Below are 21,908 nucleotides of genomic sequence, written 5' to 3'. Positions count from 1 at the left end.
CAAATGCATGAGAATGGGCCTAATGATTTCTAAAGCTCTCTAACCATGGTAAAGTGGGGATGGGGAGAATATTATGGGCTGTCAAGCCAGATGTCCCTGTCCACAAGTGGAAATAGATATGTTTCTACCCATATACAGCAGCAAGCCTTTTTCTACTATTTCTAGGTAGGCACCATCTTTTAAAAGCACCAGTTAAAAAAAATTGATTTTCTGATTTTGGAATTCAGCCATATTTAGAGAATACCATAAGAAGAAGCCAAGAAATAGTAACACATGACAATAATGATAATGGCAGTAACTGATATTTCCTGAGAACTTACTCTATATTATATCCTGGTCAGATATTCTCTCACAGTAATTCAGTGAAATAGAGAGGATTGACAACTCCATTGAACAGAAGAGGTAATTCAAACACTGGGTGTTAACCCAAGGTCATGCCAGCGAGAAAACAGTGGAGCCATAGTTTGAAACCAGGTCATCATATTTTAAAGTTGACCCTCTAACCACCAGAGTGCCATGCTTAATCCAGGTAGGGGCTCACCTGGAGTGATGAATACCTAAATTTTTGAATAACAAATACAAGAAACTCAGTCCAGTTTATGTCAGGAAAAATAAAAGTGGTCTTGAAATACATTTATTTGAAATATATAAGACTATCTCCTTACCATAAATTAAATTCATTTGTAACATTCTTACATGTTACTCTATACTTAAAATTAAAGAAAATAAATTTGGCTACACTGCTGAATTTGGGATAAATATAAGATAGACAATATTTTGAGAACAAGGAAAGTTTCTTTCACGGGGTGACTTTCATAGTCACCAAACACAGAACAACTCTCACATTTCAATATTTTCTTCTAACAGCTCAGATATTACACTGACTCTAATATCACTTTTTGTATATCACTTCTATTGTAGCATAAGACATCTGATCATCTGATTTGTCTGCAGCATAGCACAATCAACTGCTTACCTTTTGAGTTCAAGGAGGATTAAAAAAACTTATCATACCTAAAGCCAGCTGAGAAGTAAATGAATCTGTAGATCAAAACAAATTGAGATCTATTAGAGCCTGAAATGCCAATATATTATTTATTATATATCAGACACATAGCAGCCAGCAGTCACCACATAAAGCGCTGATATGCGATGAGCAAAGAAAGAGAACAGGTCCTAGAAACTCGGGACCTCACCCTTTTGGTGGTGCTGTTGCTATGCACTACTGAGGGGAAAACCGCATTCACATAAAATGAACCATCACTGAGCACAAAGAAGCTTTGCTTTTCCATGATCCAGCTGATAGACATTTGAGGGTGAGGGAGAGAAATAAAGGCTAAATAAAGAAACAGGAAATATGATAATCTTGCCATATTAAAAGGTAAAGACAACATTTTCATGTTGTTATGTAAAAACCTACGATAATGGCAATAATGTTGAAAGGTTATTCAAGACCATAAATAGCTTGTCTGAGAATCTCACCATATGCTTATAATTTTATTAAGTGCATCTTGCCTTGTTTTTCTCCAAATACTCTCCACAGTGTGCCATTTGATGGATGCTGTGATGAGTTTTTTTTTTTTTAAACTTGGTATTAGGTTATGGGAATTCTTAATCTGAAAGAATGGTGGCTTTGGGGCATCTGATTACAGTGCAGCATGCACACAGGGAATGGTTTTCTTGAATCTAGGTGTAAGGTCGGTGGATAATGGGAAAGGTCAGGCCCGCGAACTTTGGCTAGGACCACCCACAACCAAGCGCGCCAAAAGAGGCTTCGCAGAAACCCTTTGGAAAAAAGTGACCATCTGCCAGCCAGTGAGATTTCACCACGTCATATCAGCTCGACCATCCTAGAGGGACCCTTTAAATATCCCCCACGCAGGTCACCACTTGCGACTTCCCTGGCCTCCATCTTTCCTCGGGGCCAGGGAACCTCTCCGGGTGGGATGCGTGCTCTGTACTTAATAAAGCCTTTTGTTATTGTATACTTTGCAGCTCTGGCCCCTTCCTTCCTTCTCTGCAGGGAAAAATACCTTACATTTTGGTGCTGAAACCTGGGAGGAGTTTGAAGTCTGCAAGGACTGCTCCTCTTTCCATTCCCTTCGAGAAAGAACCAGGATCTCCGACATTCCACCCACTTAGGCGCATGGTGTGGTAAGTCCCCTGCCTCCAGCCTTCCCCTCAGGTCTTTCCTCTGAGACTCCCTGTCCGAAACCGTAGCTACCTCAGGGAAGTCTTTTCCGTTCTGAGTGCGTGTGCTTGTGGAGACGTCCGGAGCATTTCCACTTTACCTTTTCTATCCATGGCCAGACCCTGAGTTTTTAGGATGCTAATACTCAAATCTGACCACTCCAAGGACTGAGGGTGGCTGTGGGGGCACAGAAATCTCCCTCCTTAAAGAAGAAACTTCTTCTTCTCTGCTGTGGCCAGGCCACAGAACCCACTGAATTAGCCTCCTGAAGGGACTTTCGGTGTTAACACTCTCACCAATTTAACTATCGCCAAAAAAGCTGGGAACTGATTGGAGATCTCTTACATCCATGGCTTCTAATTATTCATGTGCCCATCTTTAATCTCTGTGCTGCCTGTTCCACCGTGCAGGCCTTTTTCTGGCCAGAGAAACCTCACCTAAAACCTCCACTCCTAATCTTTCCTTCTCCATGGACTCCCAACTCTCTCTCCCTCCTGTCTGACCCCCGGGGGCGCCCCTCTCTTGGGACTTCTCTGGTCCCTCTGTGGACCTCTTTTGTGCTCGGATCTCTTCCCTCTGAGAGCCCCCTCCCCTTCCTTTGCAAAAACCTGTTTCTTATTGATCACTACCTCTCTCTTTCTCCTCCCCTGCTGGTCAGGGGCCCTTCCCTTCACTGTGTTCTTAAACCCCTCCTCCGTCAGGCCATTCTCAGCCTGGCATTGGCTCTTACACCGGTTTTCAGGATGTCCAACCCCAATTTTCTTGCAGGAAGTTCTGATCCTGTCCTGCCTTTGGCTCCAGTGTTTCCTATGGGATCTGGGTGCCAGGCTCCGTATGAGCCCCCCTCCTCTTATTCTCAACCTCCCCAAACCCCTATCTGGGACTTGTGAACACAGCATTTAAAGTTTTTAACAGTCCCAACTAGTAGAAACAGGCCAAGGCTGTTAGCCAGGCCCGCATGCAGCAGAAGGTAATGTTCCAAATGTTCTAGCTCTTGTGGCAGCCCTGAGGCCAGCAGAGCAACAGGGGCAAGGCACAGGAAGTGCCCGACCCAAATCCAAGCCACAAAGAGAAACCCTACCAGCAGCTTGCTTCAAGTGTGGCAAGCAGGACCACTGGTCCCAGCAGTGCCCCTGCCCGAGGCCGCCCACTAAGCCCTGCCCTGACTGCAAGCAGCCCAGTCACTGGCGGAGTGATTGCCCCTTTGGGCAACAGGCTTTTCCTCAGTGCCTCTATGTGGAGGACAAGCCACCTGAATTGGAAGGCCAATCCAGCCAGGTGAGTGCATTGCTCAAACTCCTAGGACACGGCCTGGACTCAGAGAACCCAGGTATGCTGCAACAAGTGGGTAAGTCCATCTCATTTCTTGTGGACATGGGGGCTACCTTCTCTGTTTTGCCATCACACTCTGGACCTCTAGTTCCCTCACAGGTCTCGGTTATGCGAGTGGATGGGACCCCTTCCTTTCCCCTTTTTATGCCACTCCTGACATGCAGTTTTGCCTCAAGCTTACCTCCATACAGGACCACTGGCAGTCGGCAAAGCTTACCACTGGTCTTCATTCATCTCTAGCTCACCAAAAGGCTGGACCCTGCAGATCCCCTTATTACTCCTCTTTTTTAAAAATCCTTACAGGACTGCATCCGCGAAGTTTCTCAACTCACAGCAAAACATGTTCCTCCTGACACCCCTCAAAACCACCACCTTCCGATCTCTCCCTTCTCACGATGCCCCTAATCAGCAGGAAGTAGCCAGACAATAAACGGCGCCCCTTTTCTATTTAACATAAAAGGTCAGAATGTAAGGTCGGTGGATAATGGGAAAGGTCAGACCCGCGAACTTGGGCTAGGACCACCCACAACCAAGTGCACCAAGAGAGGCTTTACAGGAACCCTTTGGAAAAAAGCAACCAGTGAGATTTCACCACGTCATATTGTCTCGACCACCCTAGGGACCCTTTAAATATCTCCCATGTGGGTCACTACTTGCGACTTCCTTGGCCTCCATCTTTCCTCGGGGCCAGGGAACCTCGCAGGTGGGATGCACACTCTTTATTCAATAAAGCCTTTTACTATTCCACACTTCGTGGCTCTGGCCCCTTCCTTCCTTCTCAGTGGGGAAAAATACCTTACACTAGGTTAGAGGTGAGACAGAGAAATAATGAAAGAATTTAGTTGTAAAGGTCTGAGCGGGTTGGTCTGGATTCTAATGTTACACTCACATTAAAATGAGAACAATAGAAAATTCTGTCCCCCCTTAAAGCCCTCAGTGGTCTTAAAAAAGAAAAATGTTCTAGAAACCTTCTCTGATCACTGAAGTGGCTCTTTGAGGAGAATAATTTTGGGGAGCAGACAATCAGAGTTAGCCTGAGTGTGCTCTGTTAGTGCAAGACACATGCATTCTATGCTCTCATTCAGTTTTTACCACACCAACACCAGGAAGCTCTTTATTATTCCCCTTTGCGAGGTGCTTGTGCCAGTGAACAGCAGAACTGGGGGATGAGCCCAGGATGGCTGTCATAGAGTCTATATTTTGGTCATCACATGAAGCTATCTCCATCAATAACTATTCCTTTTCCTTAAAAAGAAAGACATACACACACACACACACACACAATATGGTTTTATGCTACTGTCAATCAAAATCCTCCACCAAAATGAAATTCAGTTAAAAATCCATTGTAACCACCTCCCAGCTCCCCTCCCAAGGCTGCCTGTAGCCCAGTTTTTGAATAAATTTCATGAGGGCTACTCCTAACACAAACCCTCCAAAATCGATTACTTGTAGCTTGGTTTCCACAGAAGTTGTATTGGTTTAATTGAATTTGGTTCTAAGTTAGAAACTTTGAAAAATTTGTCAAAGGCCAACAGATTTCTCAGTAGCCTTGATTTACTTAGCATGAGATGCCAACAAAAGCCAATTTGCTATGAGACATATGGTTACATTTAACTACAGTTTTAAACTGTATTATATCTAAACACCTGTTAAACAGTACATATGACTCTGAACTGTAGAGATGCTGAGTGGAGCTGAGGAGTCTTAGCTTGTAGCAACACAAAGGAATTTTACTCTGCGTGAGCTTTCTGGTTTCAGACTGCAGTGTGTAAAATCAGATAAAATGCTAAACTGAATGTGATCTGCCTAAATCCCCCTTTTAAACTATTGGTCATTAAACCGTGCCCAGAGGGAGATTTTTCCTTTATGGGTATATGTAATACCCATTTGTCAAATCTTGAATGCAAGATATTGCCTGCATCATTCAGGATTTATTTAAGAAAAAAAAAAGCGCTCATATTTATTTTGGAATGTTGGTGAAAGCTACCTTATTTATCTTTTAATATTATTGGTTAATTATTCAACCAGTGACTAACAAGCAGCAGTGACTGCGTGTGACCTCATGCCAGGCTGTGTTCAGCATGGTGCTGCCCTCACGGGGCTCACATGGGGCCTGGGTGATGTTGGTAACGATGGCTACCTGATGTGGTAAGTGACAGCATTGAGCCTGAAGGTCATGGGGACCCCGAGAAGAAATCAGAGTGGCCGAGGGTCACAGGGTTTTCATGAAACAGTAACATTCAAATTGGGCCACAAGGAGTGTTCAGGAGAAGAGGATGGAAGGTCCCCAGGCAGAGGGAAGAGCCTCGGTAGGGCAGGACTGACGTGGTCTGGGGGGAGGGTGTGGCGACCTGCACAGTGCAGCTGGAGCATGGCAGGCCAGCTCCGTGAGCCTGCTGGGTGGAGGTCAGCAGTGATGTGAGACACACGAACACTCAGGTCAGGTCTGGTTCAGGGTGATGGAGAAGCAAAGGCCCTGAGATGAGGTCATCTTGCTAATGGGGAGACTGCACTCTCCCCTCCACAGATTCTCTTCTGTTCCTTTTTGGAACTTGGGATTCCTTTCTCTCTTTCTACATGGCGAGTTTGCACTTATTCTTGATCTCTGATTTAACTGTAGCTTTCTCTGTGAAACCAATGGGAAGAATGAATTGCTCCCTCTCACTTGTCTCCAGAACTCTTTATTTTATTATCACTCACTATCCGGATGTACAGTGAGCTGGACTCTGCTTTCCTCCAACTTGGTGAACATCTCCAGGCTAGGTAAAGCTTGATTTGTATCTCCACCATAGTCCGCAGCATGCCGTACCACTCAAAACAAAATGTGTGATGCATCAATGTGAGACAGACAAGCTGGGCTGTGGTGAGAGTCATAATGGAGGTATTGCTGGCTCTCGTGGCAAAAAGGAAGGTGTATCTCTCATGGTGAGGCCTTGAGAAGGGCTGCAGAAAGCTTTGGAGCTAAGTCTTGTGGAATAGATAGGCATAAGGTACAAGGATATGTGCAGAGTGCATTTAGGGAATCACAACTGGGACTAAAGCATGGAGTGAGAGGTGGGAAGTGGTGACTGATAAGCTGAAGGGGCAAGTCTCAGATCATCAGGGGCCCGTGGACCATACTAAAGAGGCCACGGGGGTTATAAAGGGCTTTACGCAGGGAAGAGATAAAATCAGATCTGGGCTTCAGAAAAATCAGTAATGTGAATAATAATGATAATAAAAATGACAACTAACCTCAATTTATTAAATGCTTATTATATCTCAGATACAGTGCCAAGTGTTTTTTTCAAGGTCATAGCTTGGGTGTGAATCTTGACAATATGACTTCAGAGCAGCTGCTCCTAACCATCCGGCTATAGTGCTTGGACTGGAAGTACAGAGGTATTAGGAGGTTTTTGAAGAATTTTGAATAAAAAACAAAATGCCAAGATTATGGCATAGTTAGGGAGGGAGGTAAAAAGGAGACAGGATATTCAGGATTTGGAGACCATTTGATTACAGACAATGAAGGAGTGAGAGATGTCTTCTAATTGCTGGTTTGAATGGTACCATGGATAGTGGGGCCATCACTGAGCTGCAAGAAAATCAGGATGTTATTGTGACAAATAAGTTATAAGTTCTTTTGTTTCTTCTTTTTTAAAGCCCCAGTACAACTTCTAGAGAGAAAGGCATGCACTCTCAGAAAGACCACAGTGTTTCTTGTAAATTGCTTCATTTAAACTCTACAGCAACAAGATGCAAAATTCATTAAGGAATGTAATTTTCCATTTGGTGATAGTTCCAATATTGAAATAATTGAATTTGATGCAATAATAAACATATCTTAGGAATACCAAAGCTAGCTTTTCAATTATTTTCTGTCTAAAAAATAGACTGTTTTCAATTTCTCATTTGGTCCAATAGAGGGGTTATTAAGTTCATTACCAATACTGTTATTGTTGGCCGATTAGTTTTGGAGAGGAGTTGTCACACATAAAGACTTCGGTCCTCCCCAGAACAGGACAGTGATGAGAACACTGTATTCAGGGCCACCAAGAGTTCAGCCTTTTCAGTCCATAATCAGTAAATAAATAATCATTCCTCAGCTTGCCCTTCGTAGTGGAATAGATAGGCATAAGGTACAAGGATATGTGCAGAGTGCATTTAGGGAATCACAACTGGGACTAAAGCATGGAGTGAGAGGTGGGAAGTGGTGACTGATAAGCTGAAGGGGCAAGTCTCAGATCATCAGGGGCCCGTGGACCATACTAAAGAGGCCACGGGGGTTATAAAGGGCTTTACGCAGGGAAGAGATAAAATCAGATCTGGGCTTCAGAAAAATCAGTAATGTGAATAATAATGATAATAAAAATGACAACTAACCTCAATTTATTAAATGCTTATTATATCTCAGATACAGTGCCAAGTGTTTTTTTCACTTGGTCTCCGAGCTACTTCATGACAGAATGAGCTCATTCAGGAGGCCATTGTTCTCCTCTTTCTTTTGGTTTAAATGCTTACTGAGGGATATTTTATAAGGAATGCAATGTTCCAATTACACTGTAAATTGCATTGGCAAATATCTGCGACTTACTCTGCTGTTTTTAGCTCTGGCTGCAAAGATGCTCTGAGTAACCAGCACACAGGGTTATTTCTGCTGGGTGGGTAAACAGATATTCTTTGGCACCAAAGCTGCTCAGGCATTATGCATGCTTGATCATTCAATGTAATGAAAGCACAACTAAGACAAGAGAAACTGGACGGTGGGCAGGGGGAGAAGAAAGAACACTAATGAAAAATGAACACCATCCCCCTGCCCCTGCCCACACATCTCCTTAGAGCCACTTTGAATTCCTCCTCTGTGAAGACTGGTAAGTTCTCTCCAGAGCAGAATTCTCACCTGCTGCTGGATGTTGGTAGCACTCATTTGACAACTGAGTCACCGTATCATGATGATAAGTAGCTCAGACTCAGGAGTCATGCCATACTAGACCTGACCCTTTGCTCAAGGGCTTCCATTCCCTCATCTGGAAATGGGAACTCACTCGTGCCTACCACATAGGGGAGCAGGAAGGAGTAAATCAGACAACAAGGATGACACCAGCACGAGGCTCTGAGAGAGAGTGCTAAGAGCGACAAAGATGTTGAAGACCTAGAAAAAAACTAGCTTTAAAATTCAAAGAGAAAATTATAAAATTAATCAATATTTAATGAAATACTTTATACATAAGTTATCTACTGTTGACTACACTTGAATTTGATCTCTATATATTTTATTTTAATATTTTATATAAATATGAATCAAAGTTACATGGTTTTATATTTCCTTTCAAACACTGCATGGTAACAAAGTTATATTTACTGTTGGATGAAACTGTATATTTTTAAATGTTTTATTTTTAATTTATTGTATTGACATGGTTTCAAGCATCCTACTCAATATAACACCTTCTACACACTGTATCGTGCCCTCTATGCCCCATGCAGTCTCTTTCCAGCCCCGTTTCTTCCCCTTAGCTCCCTCTACCTCTCCTTCCCCTCTGGGAATTGCTACCCTGATGTCTGTATATATGTGTTATATATATGATTTTGGCTAATCCCTTTACTTTCTTTGATCTCACCCCCTCTCCCCCTTGCCCCCTGACAGCTGTCCATCTGTTCTTTGTGACCCTGCCTCTGTTTCCATTTTCTTCCTCAGTTTATTGTCTTCATCAGATTCCACATACATATAAGTGAGATCATATGGTATTTTCCTCTCCCTGCTTGGTTTACTTCATTTAGCATAACAATCTCCATGTCCATCCATGCTGCCACAAAAGGTAAGATTTTCTTCTTTTTTATGGCCATGTAGTATCCCACTGTGTAAATGTACCACAGCTTTTTTTTTTTAATGAAACTGCATTTTAATATGCTTGATCTGATGTTGAATGTGGTCTTATCAGTAAATGTTTTATGGGCCTGGTCAAGTAACATTTCAAATATCTCTAGGTGCTTAATAATTACCATTATTATAATAATAATTTTATTAGTCTGTCTCATATTTCTTGTGCTGCACAGGACTGTTCTGTTGAAGTCTCTGCTTTGTATTTCTAATTAATCCAGAAGATCCTTGAGGACAGAACAGGGTAGAGCAAAAGTAGGTTTTCAGTTGTTCATATGAAAAATAACAGAATAATTAATAAATAATAATATAAGAGTAAATGCTGTGTTTCATGTATTCACAACTGTAAACCTATTTTTGCCCCACCCAGTTTTGTGGAGAACAGACTGAGTCAAAACACTGGGCTCTGTTCTGCGATCTGATACTGACCAAGTGCCGAAGGTTGGGCCCAGAATTTAGTTTCTTTGCCTGAAAAACAGGAAGACTTTGATATGTTGCAACTCTTTTGCCAGTCCATAGTGATGGTAATGGGCCATATTTAATAAAGTGCTCTATCTATATATCAGCAAATATAAGCCCTTGAGGCATCTGCAGTGCTGATCATGGCCCTAGGCACAGGGAAGTTTTTAAACATCTGATTTCTACAGAAGGTTCTTTTCTGACCTGGTCTCCAAGCAATACTTAATATATCTATAGTCTCTTCCTCTTTATTCATTCATTTAATACATATTGACCCCTCCTATGTGCCAGGGCCTGTACTAGGAGCTGGGATGAAATGGCATACCTAGAATTTACAGTAAAATTATTCTTTTTTCTTTTACTTTATGGTTTTATTTATTATCACAAAATTAACGTATATTATTTGAGGTTAAATAAAACAATAAAAAATAATCAATGCCCCACACCTAAACGGCTGTTTCAGAATGAGCCCTGGGAGTTTCCCACAGGGAGTGTGCTGATTTTGGCCCTGGTTGTCCCAGGCAAGGCTGGGCTTTGCTAGAAAGAAGCTTGCCCTTCATTAAGGCAATCAACGAAGATGCAAAGTGGACTCACAGGAGGCAGGCAGGAGTTCCAGGTGGTTGTATCATCACTGCTGGTACTTATGCTGACATGACAGTTGTCCACTTGGGATGTACTCAGGATGTGGGAAGCCCCCATGTCCTCAAGATCTTCACTCTGTTGCCGCTGTAGGCTTGCCAGCATTTGCACCTCAGATTCACTCATCTGGCTGGGCTGATAGTTTCTGCAGTCATACTCCTGACAACAGAGGAAAAAAGAGACAGAGAAAAGGGTCATTTGGACTTTCTTAATTTTATAGGCTACCAACAAATGCTACTCCACGGCTCACCCCTTCAGTGGTTCCTCAATGACAGGAGCCACATCCTTAACATGTCTTTATACAATGCCTACCCGACCTGCCTGACCTTGTCTTTTCCCTGACATGTCAGCCATACTGTGCTTCACTGAGAGTCTCTAAGCATCAAACTTTTATGCCCATGCTAGTTCCCTGTGTCCTATCTGCTGGCTAAGTCTTACATGGTTTTAGATTCCAAATTATATGCTACTAACTCACGAAAACTGGGTGAGCTCCTCCACATTCTGGGCTTGCATAAAACCTCAAGTACTCATTTTTAGCCTGTATCATAGTTATGGTTAGTAACTGGCATTGGTGTTCACAGTGGTCTGTGAGCTCTGCAAAGGCAGGTGCTGTGACTGTCTTACTCCCACTGTACTTCCCATGTCTAATGCTCAACCAATATTTGGACTGACTAAATAAACAAAAGTTCAAATAAATTTTTTCTTATTTAAAGAGAAATTGCTTCCCATAAAAATGTCCACCTTTACAAGGAAATTGATGAATTTCATCCTTGCCAACATTATGACCAAACACATTCAGCTTACAGTAATACTGAGAATGACTAATGCTGTTAAAAGCCATCAAATAAAATATGAACCTCAGATGGGAATGTGTAAGGTCTGAAAGCCAGAAAGACCTCACAGATACAATAAACACTTTTACTGATACGGACTTTACTACATATGTAATCTGTCAGGCACATTTTTTTTGAATAGTACTATAAATTTGTAGAAGCTAATATAAATATTCTTTTACTGTACTGAGAAAATTGGCATATGTAATTTTCAAAACCGTTCCTTTCTCTCTGGCCTAAAACAAATTTGATAACAAATACCAATTTCAACTTTGCTAAAATGTTAGCATTATATGTGAGCATTATTATGAATACACAGCACTGGCATATAACTTAAAGACAAAACCAAAAACAATCTTGAAATTTTCTTGTACATCTGTGACATTGGTTTTTTTGCCACAAAACAGTAGAATTTTTTAGACATTCTAATCTCTATAATTACTTTCTCAGAGGACTCTTTGAGAAAGACCCTGCCTTCTTCTGTCTCATAAGGATGTAAAAGATAAAATATATATATAATTTTGAAAAAGATTCTTGGCATTTCTAGAACATTAAAATCTTTTTAGCCTGACCAGGCAGTGGCGCAGTGGATAGAGCGTCGGACTGGGATGCAGATGACCCAGGTTCGAGACCCCGAGGTCGCCAGCTTGAGAGTGGGCTCATCTGGTTTGAGCAAGGCTCACCAGCTTGAGCCCAAGGTTGCTGGCTCGCCAGCAAGGGGTTACTCAGTCTGCTGAAGGCCCGCCCATAGTCATGGCACATATGAGAAAGCAATCAATGAACAACTAAGGTGACGCAACAAAAAACTGATAATTGATGCTTCTCATCTCTCTCCATCCCTGTCTATCCCTCTCTCTGACTCTTTCTCTGTCCCTGTAAAAAAAAAATCTTTTTAATACAGTATCATCCTCATCATAATTTGGGAAATATGAAACTATACGATCTGGTAATACAATGTGGAGATTTTCTGAAAAGTTGCTGGTGGAAACTCACTTAAATTCTTATAGTTCATGACTCTAAGCAGCTTGGCACCCTGAGAGGCCATATGATCTTTAATAGGAGAGTTCATAAGTATTTAACATGCTTTGAAAGTTCTTGGGACAACACATATGACAAGAAGAGGGACAAAATTTGTAATAACACTGCAAGAAAACAAAGGAAATATAAATAATTTAAATTCAAAAGAAATTATTGGGGGGACAATAAACACAAGAAGAGATGTTCAACATCCCTGTCATGAGTGAAATGCAATCAACCCCACAGTGAGATGCCATTCACATCCATTGGGACTGTTATAATACAGTAACAAGTGTTGGAGAGGACATGGAGAAATTGGAATCCTCATATACTGTTGGTAGAAATGTGAAAGGGTGCAGACACTTTGGAAAACAGTTTGGCAGTTCCTTAAAATGTTAAACATGGGCCATGTGGCCCTGCAGTTTAGTCTTAGATATATATGCAAGAGAACTGAAAATGTGTTCATATAAAAACTTGTACATGAATGTCCATAGCAGCATTATTCATAAGAGCCCAAAAGTGGAAACAACCACATGTCTATCAACTGATGAATGGATTTTTGTTTATTCATACAATGAATATAATTTAGCTATAAATGTTACAACATGGATAAACCTTGAAAACATTATAGTATATACTAAGTGAAAGAAGCCAGAGAAGAGGTTACAGATTATAGAATTCCATTTACAGGAAATGTCCAAAATATGCAAATTCATAGAGACAGAACACAGATTTGTGGCTTGCAGGGAGAGAGGGAATGTGACGCGACTGCTAATGGGCATGGATTTCATTCTGGGGTGATGCAAATGTTCTGATATTAGGTTGTGGTGATAGTTACAGAATTTTGTGAATACACTAAAAAGTCCTGAATTGTACACCTTAACAGGGTAAATTTTATGGCATATAAATTATATCTCAATAAAAAAGTAGTTGATAATCAGATGTGAAAACAAGCTGTTGCTTGACTTCAAGTTCAATAGTGATCAAGTGACCTACTGTTCTTCTGTCAAGAAATGGAGGAGATGACGTCAGAGTAATGGCAGAGTAGGAAGCGATACCGATAAATCTCCCCCAAAACTCAACAAGATCTTCAACCAGAAACAGAAAAACCTATCCTTGGAGCCTCCAGATGTTTCGCAATACACCCAAAGGTATGGTCAAGCAAAAAAATTGGCTAAATATATAATCAAACCCCAAAGGAAATACAGAGTAAGAAACGCTCCACCTTCCTCAGTAACCTAAACAGGGCGGCGTTCACTGGGAATTGAGAATATAGAAACTAAGGCGGGCAAAGGGGGTGAATAGATCCAGGCCGCAGCACAAACGGCCGAACCGGGCTGTGGCACGAAGATCCAAGCCGAGGAAAAACTGTTCCTGGGGCAACCCAGGCAATACAAGCTAACACTCGCACCAAACCCAGACAAAGAAAGACAAGTGGGGCAGCCATTTTCCCCGATCTCTGGGTCGGCACGCGCAGATAGTGGGCGAGAGATTCCTTCCAAAGCCCCGGGAGTGGGCACCTGTGTTATCCCACAGAGAGGCAGAGTCAGAGACCTTTGTGTGGGCCAAAAGCGGAATCTCCGGACCACCCCAGCGCCCTAGGAAAGCCGCGCATGGGGAGGGAGTGAGAACTAATTCCAACACTGGAACTTCTCTGTGCGGGTGGGGGTTTCACTCAGAGGGTGAGGCGGCCGGCCGGATATCCTGGTCTGCACGCAGATAGGGAGTGAGAGATTCCTCTGAGTGCCTCGGCAGTGCACGCTCATATTATCCCACAGAGGGGCAGAGTCAGGGGCCTTTGTGTGGGCCAAAAGTGGAATCTTGGGCCACCCCAGCACCTTGAAAAAGCCATGCACAGGGACAGAGCGAGAGCCAATTCCAACGCTGGAACTTTTCCATGCAGGTGGGGGTTTCACTCAGAGTGTGATACTGCTGGCCTGATATCCTGGTCTGCGCACGCAGATAGTGAGTGATAGTTTTCTCCAAGAGCCCCAGGAGTGGGCGCCCGCCCGTGTTACCGGACAGAGTGGAAAAGCCAGAGGTCTTTGAGTGGGTGGAAGCCCCGCCTGATTATGCTAGAAGCTCTGACTGACTGAGCCTTACCAAGAGCCCTGTGCTGAGTGGGAATAGAGTGGGGAGTGGCCAGCTCTTTGAGTCTCTTACTATCCAGGCAGAGGCAGCAGCAACCCCATAACTGGATTATCAGGCTACTAATTGAGGAAGGAAAGACTAGAAGAAAGGCTCCAGGAACACGGACTCTCTCACTGGCAGAGCCTATAAATGCTAATGAGCCTCTACTGCCAACAAGACTGAAGCACAATACATGACATCGCCATAGAGACTTATCAAGTGCAAACCTCTACCTGAGCATGCCAAAGGGGCAGAACCCGAGGTACAGATTCACCGACGAGGAAGAGGGAGAGAAAAGAAAAAGCAAGAACATAACCTCTCAAAATCAAGAATAATCCGCTGACTTTATAACCTATTTCATTTTATTATATTTGTTTGTTTGTTTCTCTTATCTTTATTCTTGATATATATTTTTTTCCTCCTCCAATTTGGTTGATTAACTCTCTGCCAGTCTTACTCTTTCCTCTCCTTGAACTATACTACCCATAGTGTTTCATCTCCCATGATCTTTTCTTTCCTCTTCCTTTCTCTCTATGAGGGTTGCACTCCAAAACCCTTAACTCTCTCTCTCTCTCTCTCTCTCTCCTCTTTTTTCTTTTTTCTTCTTCTGGTGGTTCCCTTTTTTTTTTCTCTCTCTCTCTCTATTAGTTTCTTCCTTTCTCCTTTATGTCTCCTCTCATTCAAACCTCAATAATGAACAAATTATCTTATCTGGGACTCAAATTTATGTTTGTTGCATTTTGGGGGGTTTTTACTTCACCTTTTTAACTCACTAGCAGTGCTCCCATCCCTGGATCTCCATTTTATCTAGTACTTGTTCCACTAAATACAATAGTAATTTTTTAATTTGTCCCCCCATTTTCCTGTTTCCCTCTTATTCCTTTCATCATAACTCTTAGTCAACCAAAACCTAAGAGCAAATCATTTTATTCTTGACCCAATTTTTTCCTTATTTGCTTTTTTTGGGTACATATCCCCTTCTTTTTTCTTTTTTTTTTTTTTGCCCCTTTATTATTTTTCCCCAATTCAGGCCCTCCATTACAAGCATTGTTTGTTCTATTTAATACAATATAATTCAGAGTTCACCACAAGATTTTCTCAAGAAAGAGGGGAGAGGAGAGGAGAGGAAAAAAGGAGGGGGGAATAATTTCCTTTTTTTAAAAATTTTTATTTTATTTTATTTTTCTTTATTTCATTATTAATTTTTAAAAACAACCAACTCTTCGATTTTTTATTTTTTAAATTTTTTATTCTTTATTAAATCTCATTAACACTATCAACAAAACCACCCTCAGATGCCATTAAGGAAGAGAAAATCAAATATCATGGATACAAAAGAAAGAGAGGTAACACAGCTAGATGAGGAAAAATCTATGGAGAAAAAATTTAATATATTGGAAACCTTGGAGCTAAATGACAGAGAATTCAAGATAGAAATCCTAAAAATACTCAGAGATATACAAGAAAACACAGAAAGGCAATTTAGGGAGCTCAGAAAACAACTCAATGAACACAAAGAATATATTTCCAAGGAAACTGAAACTATAAAAACAAATCAAACAGAGATGAAAAACTCAATTCACGAGCTGAAAAATGAGGTAACAAGCTTAGCTAATAGAACAGGCCAGATAGAAGAGAGGATTAGTGAAATAGAAGACAAGTAACTTGAGGCACAACAGAGAGAAGAAGAAAGAGACTCAAAAATAAAAAAAATGAGATAGCCCTACAAGAATTATCTGACTCCATCAAAAAGAATAACATAAGAATAATAGGTATATCAGAGGGAGAAGAGAGAGAAAATGGAATGAAAAACATACTCAAACAAATAATAAAAGAGAACTTCCCAAGCCTGTGGAAAGAACTAAAGCCTCAAATTCAAGAAGCAAACAGAACTCCGAGTTTTCTTAACCCCAACAAACCTACTCCAAGGCACATCATAATGAAATTGGCACAAACCAATGACAAAGAAAAAATTCTCAAGGCATCCAGGGAAAAGAAGAATACAACATATAAAGGAAGGCCCATTAGACTATCATCAGATTTCTCAGCAGAAACTTGACAGCTAGAAGAGAGTGGACCCCAATATTTAAAGTCCTGAAAGAGAGGAACTTTCAGCCACGAATACTATACCCATCAAAGCTATCCTTCAAATATGAAGGAGAAATAAAAACATTCACAGATACAGAAAAGATGAGGGAATTTATCATCAGAAAACCCCCACTCCAGGAATTATTAAAGGGGGTTCTCCAATCAGATACAAAGAACAAAAAAAAAAACAAAGCCACAAGTAAAAGCTCCAAGAAGAACACAATAAAACCAAATTTAAACTGTGACAACAACAAAAAGAAAGGGGGAGAAAGGATGGAGATTAACAGTAGCAAAGGATGATGGAGTGCAGAAGTACTCACAAAATAGTGCGCTACAATGAACAGGGTAGGAACCCTTTTCATTACTTAAAGGTAACCACCATTGAAAAAAACACCACAGAAGCACATGAGATAAAAAAGATAGCAACAGAGGAAAGATGTATGGAATACAACCAAATAAAAACAAAAGATAAAAAACAAAAGAGAAGGATCAAACAAGACACAAAACTAAAAGAAGGCAATATATAAAATGGCAAAAGGGAACTCACAAGTGTCAATAATTATACTAAATGGAAATGATTTAAACTCACCAATAAAAAGGCACAGAGTAGCAGAATGGATTAAAAAAGAAAATCCAACTGTATGCTGCCTACAGGAATCTCATCTAAGTAACAAGGATAAAAACAAATTCAAAGTGAAAGGCTGGAAAACAATACTTCAAGCAAATAACATCCAAAAAAAAAGCAGGCATAGCAATACTCATATCTGATAATGCTGACTACAAAACAGCAAAAGTACTCAGAGACAAAAATGGCCATTTCATAATGGCTAAGGGGACACTGAATGAAGAAGACATAAAAATTCTTAATATATATGCACCAAACCAAGGAGCACCAAAATATATAAGACAGCTATTTATTGATCTTAAAACAGAAACTGACAAAAATACAATCATACTTGGAGACCTCAATACACCGCTGACGGCTCTAGATTGGTCATCCAAACAGAGAATCAACAAAGATATAGTGGCCTTAAACAAAACACTAGAGCACCTGGATATGATAGACATCTACAGGACATTTCATCCCAAAGTGACTGAGTATACTTTTTTCTCCAGTGTACATGGATCATTATCAAGAATTGACCATATATTGGGCCACAAAAACAACATCAGCAAATTCAGAAAAATTGAAGTTGTACCAAGCATATTTTCTGATCATAAAGCCTTGAAACTAAAATTCAACTGCAAAAAAGAGGGAAAAAATCCCACAAAAATGTGGAAACTAAACAACATACTTTTAAAAAATGAAGGTCAAAGAAGAAATAAGTGCAGAGATCAAAAGATATATACAGACTAATGAAAATGACAATACGACATATCAGAATCTATGGGATGCAGCAAAAGCAGTGATAAGAGGGAAGTTCATATCACTCCAGGCATATATGAACAAACAAGAGAGAGCCCAAGTGAACTACTTAACCTCACACCTTAAGGAACTAGAAAAAGAAGAACAAAGACAACCCAGAACCAGCCGAAGAAAAGAGATAATAAAAATCAGAGCAGAAATAAATGAAATAGAGAACAGAAAAACTATAGAAAAAATTAATAGAACAAGGAGTTGGTTATTTGAAAAGATCAACAAAATTGACAAACCCATGGCAAGACTTACCAAGGAAAAAAGAGAAAGAACTCATATAAACAAAATCCAAAATGAAAGAGGAGAAATCACCATGGACACCATAGATATGCAAAGAATTATTGTAGAATACTATGAAAAACTTTATGCCACTAAATTCAACAACCTAGAAGAAATGGATAAATTCCTAGAACAATACAACCTTCCTAGACTGAGTCAAGAAGAAGCAGAAAGCCTAAACAAACCTATTAGTAGAGAAGAAATAGAAAAAAACCATTAAAAACCTCCCCAAAAATAAAAGTCCAGACCCTGACGGCTATACCAGCAGATTCTATCAAACATTCAAAGAAGACTTGGTTCCTATTCTACTCAAAGTCTTCCAAAAAATTGAAGAAGAAGCAATACTTCCAAATATATTTTATGAGGCCAACATAACCCTCATACCAAAACCAGGCAAGGATGGCACAAAAAAAGAAAACTACAGACTAATATCTCTAGTGAATACAGATGCTAAAATACTAAACAAAATACTAGCAAATCGAATACAACAACATATTAAAAAGATAATACATCATGATCAAGTGGGATTCATCCCAGAATCTCAAGGATGGTTCAACATACGTAAAACGGTTAACGTAATACACCATATCAACAAAACAAAGAACAAAAACCACATGATCTTATCAATAGATGCAGAAAAGGCTTTTGATAAAATACAACACAATTTTATGTTTAAGACTTTCAACAAAATGGGTATAGAAGGAAAATATCTCAACATGATAAAGGCCATATATGATAAACCATCAGCTAACATCATATTAAATGGCACTAAACTGAAGGCTTTCCCCCTTAAATCAGGAACAAGACAGGGTTGTCCACTCTCTCCACTCTTATTTAATGTGGTACTAGAGGTTCTAGCCAGAGCAATCAGACAAGAGAAAGAAATAAAAGGCATCCATATCAGAAAAGAAGAAGTAAAGGTATCATTTTTTGCAGATGATATGATCCTATACATCGAAAACCCCAAAGAATCCACAAAAAGACTACTAGAAACAATAAGCCAATACAGTAAGGTTGCAGGATACAAAATTAACATACAGAAGTCAATAGCCTTTCTATATGCCAACAATAAAACAATTGAGAACGAACTCAAAAGAATAATCCCTTTTATGATTGCAAGAAAAAAAATACTTAGGAATAAACATAACAAAGAATGTAAAGGACTTATATAATGAAAACTATAAACCATTGTTAAGGGAAATCGAAAAAGATATAATGAGATGGAAGAATATACCTTGTTCTTGGTTAGGAAGAATAAATATAATCAAGATGGCCATATTACCCAAAGCAATATACAAATTTAATGCAATTCCCATCAAAATTCCAATGACATTTTTTAAAGAAATAGAGCAAAAAATCATCAGATTTATATGGAACTATAAAAAACCCCGAATAGCCAAAGCAATCCTAAAGAAAAAGAATGAAGCTGGGGACATTACAATACATGACTTCAAACTATATTATAGGACCACAACAATCAAAACAGCATGGTATTGGCAGAAAAATAGACACTCAGACCAATGGAACAGAATAGAAAGTCCAGAAATAAAACCACATATATATAGTCAAATAATTTTTGATAAAGGGGCCAACAAAACACAATGGAGAAAAGAAAGCCTCTTCAATAAATGGAGCTGGGAAAACTGGAAAGCCACATGTAAAAGAATGAAACTGGACTACAGTTTGTCCCCCTGTACTAAAATTAACTCAAAATGGATCAAAGATCTAAACATAAGACCTGAAACAATTAAGTACATAGAAGAAGACATAGGTACTCAAGTCATGAACCTGGGTTTTAAAGAGCATTTTATGAATTTGACTCCAATGGCAAGAGAAGTGAAGGCAAAAATTAATGAATGGGACTACATCAGACTAAGAAGTTTTTGCTCAGCAAGAGAAACTGATAACAAAATAAACAGAAAGCCAATGACGTCAGAGTAATGGCGGAGTAGGAAGCGATACCGATAAATCTCCCCCAAAACTCAACAAGATCTTCAACCAGAAACAGAAAAACCTATACTTGGAGCTTCCAGATTCTTCGCAATACACCCAAAGGTATGATTGAGTGAAAAATTGGCTAAATATATAACCAAACCCCGAAGGAAATAGGGAGTAAGAAATGCTCCGCCTTCCTCACTAAACTAAACAGGGCGGCTTTCTGGTAACTGTGAATATAGAAACTGAGGCGGGCAAAGGGGGTGAATAGATCCAGGCCGCCGCAGCAAAAACGGCCGAACCAGGCTGTGGCTCAGAGATCCAAGCCGAGGAAAATCTGATCCTGTGGCAACCCGGGCAATACAAGCTAACACTCGCGCCAAACCCAAACAAAGAAAGACAAGCGGAGCGGCCATTTTACCCGGTCTCCTGGTCGGTGCGCAGTTAGTGGAAGAGAGATTTCTTCCTAAGCCGCGGAAGTGGGTGCCCGTGTTGCCCTACGGAGAGGCAGGGTCAGAGGCCTTTCTGTGGGCTAAGGGCAGAGTCTCTGGGCAGGCCCAGCGCCCTGGGAAAGCCACGCACGGGAGGGAGTGAGAACTAATCCCAACGGTGGAGATTTTCCGTGCTGGAGGCTGTTTCACTCAGAGGGAACCGCGGCTGGCCTCATATCCTGGTTTGCGCGCGCAGATAAGGAGTGAGCGATTCCTCTGAGTGCCTCGGCAGTGCGCGCCCGTGTTATCGCACAGAGGGGCAGAGTCAGGGGCCTTTGTGTGGTCCAAAGTGGAATCTCGGGCCGCCCCAGCGCCTTGCAAAAGCCGCACACGGGGACAGAGCGAGACTCAATTCCAACGCTGCAACTTTTCCCTGCGGTTGGGGGTTTCACTCAGAGCGTGAGACTGCTGGCCGGATATCCTGGTTGCAGACAGTGAGTGAGAGTTTCCACCAAGCGCCCCAGAAGTGGGCGCCCGCTTGTGTTACCGGATAGAGTGGCAGAGCCAGAGGTCTTCGAGTGGGCGGAAAGCCCGCCTGATTATGCTAGCAGCTCTGACTGACTGAGCCTTACCCAGAGCCCTGTGCTGAGTGGAAATAGAGTGGGGAGTTGCCAGCAATTTGAGCCTCTTACTATCCAGGCAGAGGCAGCAGCAACCCCATACCTGGACTATCAGGCTACTAATTGAGGAAGGAAAGACTAGGAGAAAGGCTCCAGGAACACGGACTCTCTCACTGTCGGAGCCTATAAATGCTAATGAGCCTCGACTCCCAATGAGACTAAAGCACAATACATGACATTGCCATAGAGACTTATCAACTGCAAACCTCTACCTGAGCGTGCCAAAGGGGCAGAACCCGGGGTACAGAGTCACCGACCAGGAAGAGGGAGAGAAAAGAAAAAGCAAGAAGATAACCTCTCAAAATCAAGAATAATCTGCAGACTTTATAACCTATCACATTTTATTATATTTGTTCGTTTGTTTCTCTTATCTTCATTCTTGAGATTTTTTTTTCCTCCTCCAATTTGGCCGATTAACTCTGTACCGGTCTTACTCTCTCCTCTCCTTGAACTACACTACCCATAAGTGTTACATCTCCCATTATCATTTCTCTTCTCTTCCTTTCTCTCTATGAGGGTTGCACTCCAAAACCCTTAACTCTCTCTCTCTCTCTCCTTTCTTTTTTCTTCTTTTAGTGGTTCCCTCTTTTTTTCTCTCTCTCTCTTTCTTTTCT

General features: G+C 41.0%; 1 protein-coding gene across 11 annotated transcripts in view; it reads right to left on the bottom strand.

The window, feature by feature from the left end:
• Nucleotides 1-21,908, bottom strand: part of CFAP20DC (CFAP20 domain containing) — a 361,344-nt gene that overhangs the window by 83,849 nt on the left and 255,587 nt on the right. For all 11 annotated transcript variants that reach the window (XM_066245008.1, XM_066245006.1, XM_066245013.1 and 8 more), the window contains one exon: nucleotides 10,440-10,643. In XM_066245008.1, the coding sequence (XP_066101105.1) occupies nucleotides 10,440-10,643 (204 nt within the window). The remainder of the gene's footprint in view (nucleotides 1-10,439; nucleotides 10,644-21,908) is intronic.

Source organism: Saccopteryx bilineata, chromosome 10, assembly GCF_036850765.1.
Source record: "Saccopteryx bilineata isolate mSacBil1 chromosome 10, mSacBil1_pri_phased_curated, whole genome shotgun sequence".
Taxonomy (NCBI): domain Eukaryota; kingdom Metazoa; phylum Chordata; class Mammalia; order Chiroptera; family Emballonuridae; genus Saccopteryx; species Saccopteryx bilineata.
This window is presented reverse-complemented; position numbering and strand designations above follow the sequence as displayed.